Genomic DNA, 6,002 nt, shown 5'->3' with positions numbered 1-6,002 from the left:
ACCTCGTGATCTGCCCACCTCAGACTCCCAAAGTGCTGGGATTGCAGGCAGGAGCCACCAAGCCAGCCAGAGGACTCTTTCAATGGTGCCCAGGTAATTCTGTGAGTATAGGGGTAGCAGGGGCAGGCAGATATTGGTGAATGAAGTAGGAATGATTTTAGAAGAAACAAAATCCCCAATTTCACTCCTTTTTAGGGATCGATTTTGAAGACAACTAACGTGACTAAGGAATGTCAAGAAGAAAATCTAATTCTGTTGCCAGGCCCCAATGGAGCAAATAGAGCTCGAGACCCAGGGGCCTTTGGAAGGAACAGGAATGGGGTTAGAGGTGACCCCTGGTCCCGCTAAGCTTTACTCTCTGTCCCACTCTGCTTCAGTTTCCAGGAGCAGGGTGGGGATGGGCTCTGAAAATGAGTTTATACGTGAAGCAACCCAACTCCCCGCTCCGGGTCAGTAATTCTTCATGGGGTCACTGGGTCCCCTGGAGTAAACAAGAAATTTGCCACAATTTTAGGCACAGTTTTGCTTTTTATCTCATCAATATACATTTTAATATAACAGTCTAACAGCCTCACACTCCTCAACCCTGTCCAAGCCCTCTCCCCTTCTCTCCCACCCTCACCCAATCAGCTTCTCATCTGTTGCAGGGACAGGAAGTCACCAGGCACAAAGGTGATTTGAGGAGGCAGTGGCACCTGTGGCTCTCCCGAGAGGTGCTTAGGAGAGGCCAGAGGCCGAGGAGGCCCAGGTGAGGAGAAGTGGTGGGCTGAGTCTCATCGGGAAACACTGTCTCCTGGGACTCGGTCCCATTCAGAGTCTGCCTCCCTGGGCCTGGGTCTGCCACTGGTCATGTCAGCAGACGGGCAGCAATCCTCAGCCAGGGGAACTTGTGGATAAAAGGAGGCCTTTAACCCAAGTCACACTCAGAGAGCGAGCAAGCCTGTTGGAATCCCCTTTCACACAAGCAGTGGAGATGCTCCTGCCGCAGCTTCCTGACCCCTCTGTGATTCCAGGAGTGTGGGAAGGGGCTCTCCGGATGTGCCACCTGGGAAGACAGGGGGCCAGTGCTGCTACCTGCAGCCACACGACTCCACGACCATGTCCTCATACTGCTTATACACCACGTTGTTGGCAGAGTCAATGAAGAGGATGCTGATGGGACTCAGCCGCGTGGGCACACAGCAAGTGGGTGGTGTGGACTCAGGGTCCATGGAGTTCATCAGAGTCTGGATGACCGCATGGTTCGTGGGCTCCAGGTGGGAGCGCAGAGGGAACTCGCACAGCCCCTCACAGTGGAAGGCCTCGTACTCAAGGGGTGCGATGATCCAGTCGTCCCAGCCCATGTCCTTGAAGTTGACATGTAGGGCCTTCCGACTGCAGCGAGCCTTGAGGTTCTTGCTGGGTCGCTTGCCCTGGCGAGTGGCCAGTGGGGCCCGCCGTTTTCGCCGCTGGCTGAACAGGTACTCGTACACAGTCTTATCATCCTGGCCGGAGCGGGCCTTAATCTCATTAAAGAACAGGTCCCGTTTCTTGGTGCGGCCAAACACCAGGAACAGGGCCTTCTCGTGGACCTGCCGGGCGGCACGATCGAAGCCCAGGCCACGGAGGTCCACGGCCCGGCCCCGTTCCCAGGCCTCCAGCTCCAGGCACAGCTGGGCCGAGTTCTTAAAGTTTCGGAAGAGCTTCCAGATGTCGAACACCTCCCAGCCAGATCCATCCAGACCTGGCACAGAGCGCACATCCAGCAAGGCTGCCGGCTGCCGGCCGCTGGGGCAGCTGGACAGCTTCAGTTGGGCAGCCCGCCCGCCTCCAGGGGCCGCTGGCTTGGCGGTGTCCGAGGGCTTCTTCCGCAAGATCCGCAGCTCGGCCCCCAGCAGCCCATCCTTCTCCAGGGCACTAATGTCAAACACGTACCTCTGCTTCCTGACCACGGGACCTCGGTCATCTAGAGAGAACACCCAGAAGTCATTCCCTACAATCTCACCAAGGGAGCCAGCCAGTCACCTCGAGGCTGCCGGGGAAGGCCCCAGCTCAATCTCCCTCCAGAGATCTTTCTCTCACCTCTGCCCTATTCTGACAGAAGCCAAGAACCAAACCACTGAGAGCCTTTTACAAAATGAGGGCACTTCCTACACAGTCAATCAAGTAGGGGTGTTCATCTGCAGATGTGGGTGGGATGATTGGAGTGATTCCGGTGTTTGTGTCATGATCTATGTGTATCAGAGATTTATCATGATCTATATGTATCACAGAGTTATCAGCCTTGTAACTGCCTTCTACCTCTCTCTCTCTCCCACCCACAAGCTAATGTGATATCTCATTTCTGAGACTGGTGGAGTGGGCATTAAAATTACTCCCGTTGACTGGGCACAGTGGCTCACATCTGTAATCCCAGCACTTTGGGAGACTGAGGTGGGTGGACTGCTTGAGCTCAGGAGTTGAAACCAACCTGCAAAACATGGTGATGCCATGTCTCTACAAAAAAATACAAAACTTAGCTGGGCATGGTGGCAAGCACATGTAGTCCCAGCTACTCAGGAGGCTGAGGTGGGAGGATTGCCTGAGCCCAGGGAGGTTGAGGCTACAGTGAGCTGTGAACATGCTACTGCACTCCGGCCTGGGCAACACAGTGAGACCCTAGCTCAAAAAAAATTAAGCATTTTTCCAAAGGAGAATCCCAAGGTTCAGAAAAGTTAGATGACTTGCTCAAGGTCACCCAGCTAGGAAAAATCAGACTTGGAACTCTAGCCTAGGGCTTTTTTTTTTTTTTTTTTTTGACACGGATTCTTGCTCTGTCGCTCAGGCTAAAGTGCAGTGGCACAATCTCAGCTCACTGCAACCTCTGGTTCAAGTGAGTCTCCTGTTTCAGCCTCCCAAGTAGCTGGGATTACAGGCGCCTGCCATGATGATGGTCTATTTGTATTTTTAACAGAGGCAGCGTTTCACCATGTTGGCCAGGCTGGTCTTGAACCCCTGACCTCAGATGATCTGCCCGCCTCAGCCTTCCAAAGTGCTGGGATTACAGGCGTGAGCCACCACCTGGAGTTTTTTTATACCCAGTTCTCAGCTGTATCCACCTTCCCTTAAAGGAGACCTTAGTGTCATTTTACAGATGAGGCACAGAGATAGGGAGTGACTTATCTAAGGTCACAAAGCGAGTTAATGATAAAGCTGGCCCACACTGACATACACCCCAATTTTCCCGGCTTCCCAGTATAAGGATTTTGTTGCCTATGTGTCTTACCCTCCTGAGTGTGTGAGTGTGTGACAGTGGTGTGTGTGTGTGAGATTGAGTTCATGTATGAGTATGAAGAGTATATATGATTGGGCTTGTGTGACTATTTGAAGGGCACATAGATGTATAGTGTGTATGATCGATCTTGTGTGTGTATGTAAGAAGGTGTGTGTGCACATGCATACATGTGTGATTCAGTATGCGTGTACATGTGTGATTCAGCACAAGAGTATAAACATAAGACTGTGTGTGTGTGTGTGTGTGTGTGAGAAGCTCAGTAGTATCTCCGAATCAGCATGCTGTCCTTCCTAAATACCAATTTGGCATTGGGGAACTTTCATATAGTACTCTAGAAGGTGACTAATTAGGCCTTTAAACTCCCCATCTCCCCCTCTCCACGCTCCCTTAGTGCTAGGGGGCACAAGGACTTATTTTATGAGCCCCCAAGGGGTCACAGCTTTCCCTGGCTGGGCAGACAGCCAGGCCACCTCCCCCACCTCAGCCAGACCTGCTGCCTCTGTGCCTCCCCCGCCCCCTGGCAGCCCCCTCCAGGCCAGCTCTAATGAGGAGCCTCTCCCACCCTCTGACCCCTCCCCCACACTGCCAGCCTAGGACTTGGAACCAGAGCAAATGAGCTGCACGCATCTTAAGCGACCAACAGCCCACCTCCCTCTTCACACTAGAAAGAAACTGAGGCTCTAAGAGGGGGAGGGACTTGCTTAAATACCACAGCAAGTGGAGAGGAAAAGCTGGGACAGTAACACTAAATGGGTGGAGAGAGACAGGGGAGCAGGTATTCTCCCAGGTTAATGAGGAGAACGAGGCATGTTCAGGACAGGAACTAAAGTTTTTGTGTTGGAAGGGATCTCAGAAACCACCCTGTCCAACCCCCGTAGGTGTACAGATGGGAAAACAGAGACCCCAAGTGAGAAGGGGCTTTCCCAAGGTCACACTGTGAGGCAGACCCTAGGCTACTCCCTCCCCTTGTATGCAAACGTCATTCCATGACCACAAGATGCCCCGTTTTCTGCGTGCACCTATCTCGCCTCCGTGCACCTATCTCGCCTCCCTGCACCTATCTGGCCTCCGTGCACCTATCTCGCCTCCTTTATCCCCTTGCCTGAGGGCAAAGCTGCGGAACCATGGGGAGCTCAAGATTCATTTCTTTCTCTGCCATCTGAGACCACCTCCAAACCCCTGGAGCCTGGAAAGTTGGGCCAATCCAGCAGGTACAGATGCACAGCTGGGTAATCAAGTCTTGGGATCTGGTCTCCAACTCTGCCATCAACTGGCAGGTCTTGTCTCCTCTCTGGCTTTACTGCCCGCCCTGCACCTTGCAGGCATCGGACCTGGTGAGTCCTAGGTGACCTCCAGCGCTGATGTGCAGGCAGCCTGGGATCCGCTATGCGTCCGTGTCCCCAGACACCCACCCCAGGCCAGATGCACACAGCGTCTCCCACCAGGGCTGTGCCAGGGCTCTGAAAGCCCCTCCATTCATGCAGATGCCCCTCCCTCTGAGCCGTGCCCCTGCCACCCCGCCCCCTCACCTTGCCCTTTGTCAATAAAGCTGGTGATGGTGTTGGCCAGGCCAGCCTCCAACTTCACGCTGCTGTTGGCTCCCTTTCTGTCAGCATCGGACAGCGTCCTGTACAGCGAGAGCATGTACTCGTGGGGTGTGACGGGGGGCGGGCGGAATGGCTCCTTAGGCTCTCGAGGGGACCCCGGCTCCCTGGCCTTCTTCAGCAGGAAGGAGCTGGGGACAGATCCTGCCTTTGGGGGTGGCTTGCCCCCGGGAAGCTGTCCTTTTGGGGTCACAGTCCGTGCTGTAGCCTGCCTTGTTTGGGAAGGGTGGCCTGGCTTGGGTTCAGGGCCGCCCAGTTTGGGGGGCAGCTTTTTGGGTTCATCCTTCTTGGGCTGTGTCAGGCCTCCTGTCTGCCCGGTGCCTCCCTTTGCCCTGGCATTGGCGTTGGTGGACCCCCCACCATAGCCGTGACCCCCTGGCCTGAAGACGTTCCGGGCCAGAGGGGGCCTCTCCTTGGCCTCTGCTTTGGCCAATCCGGGCCTGGCCCCCTGGGGTCTCTGGCCCAAGTCAGGGGCACCCAACACAGTGCAGAGGAATTCCAGGTCCAGCCAAGCCAGGTACCAAAGCAAGAAAGTGAGGACTTTGGGGAGTCTCATCCTCTGGCCAGCCGCTGAATGACACCACAGAGAACAGCGGCAGCAGCGAAGGTGCCTCTGCTTTGGCAGGAGAAACCATGAAAGGAGTGGACTTCCACAAGCAGCGGCAGCAGCAGTAGCGGCAGAAGGAAAGGCTTTCTCCTGAGTCCGAGACTCCTGAAGTCTGCCGGGCGTGTGTCTGTATCCAGTCCCATAGTGGAAACGCTCTCTATCCAGACGTGCACCGTCTCCAGTCAGCAGCTGAAAATAACTCGTTCTTGAAAGGAGAAAGCCGACCGCCCCCTTTCTCCTGCACAACTGACTGAGGGCTTGAAGGAGGCTTGGATAAGGCTGAGGGATTTTTCCAAGAAGGAAGAATGGCGTAATACTGCCTGTGTGCTCCAGTTTTTTTCCCCTAGTTTTGAATCCTTTCCAGTGAAAATACTTCACACACACACATACACACACACACACACACACACACACGCCTGCAGGTGCTCAGAAAAATCTTTTACAAACCTGAGCTCAGGAATTGGAAACGGAATTCCAACCCAAACCAATTTAATTACTCTCTGATGTCATGCTGTCTAAACTCATTTGAGTGCGATAT

The 6,002-nt window shown here is 54.2% G+C and overlaps 1 protein-coding gene across 1 annotated transcript; it reads right to left on the bottom strand.

Annotated features, from left to right (window-relative positions):
• Positions 1-520: 520 nt before the first annotated feature.
• On the bottom strand, positions 521-5,716 carry GDF5 (growth differentiation factor 5). Its single transcript, XM_002747244.5, has 2 exons — positions 4,783-5,716; positions 521-1,945 (listed from the first exon to the last, which is right to left on the bottom strand). Exons 1-2 carry the CDS (start codon positions 5,411-5,413, stop codon positions 1,071-1,073), a joined length of 1,506 nt encoding a protein of 501 aa, XP_002747290.3. The 5' UTR covers positions 5,414-5,716; the 3' UTR covers positions 521-1,070.
• Positions 5,717-6,002: the final 286 nt, after the last annotated feature.

This window comes from Callithrix jacchus, chromosome 5 (genome assembly GCF_049354715.1).
Source record: "Callithrix jacchus isolate 240 chromosome 5, calJac240_pri, whole genome shotgun sequence".
NCBI lineage: Eukaryota > Metazoa > Chordata > Mammalia > Primates > Cebidae > Callithrix > Callithrix jacchus.
This window is presented reverse-complemented; position numbering and strand designations above follow the sequence as displayed.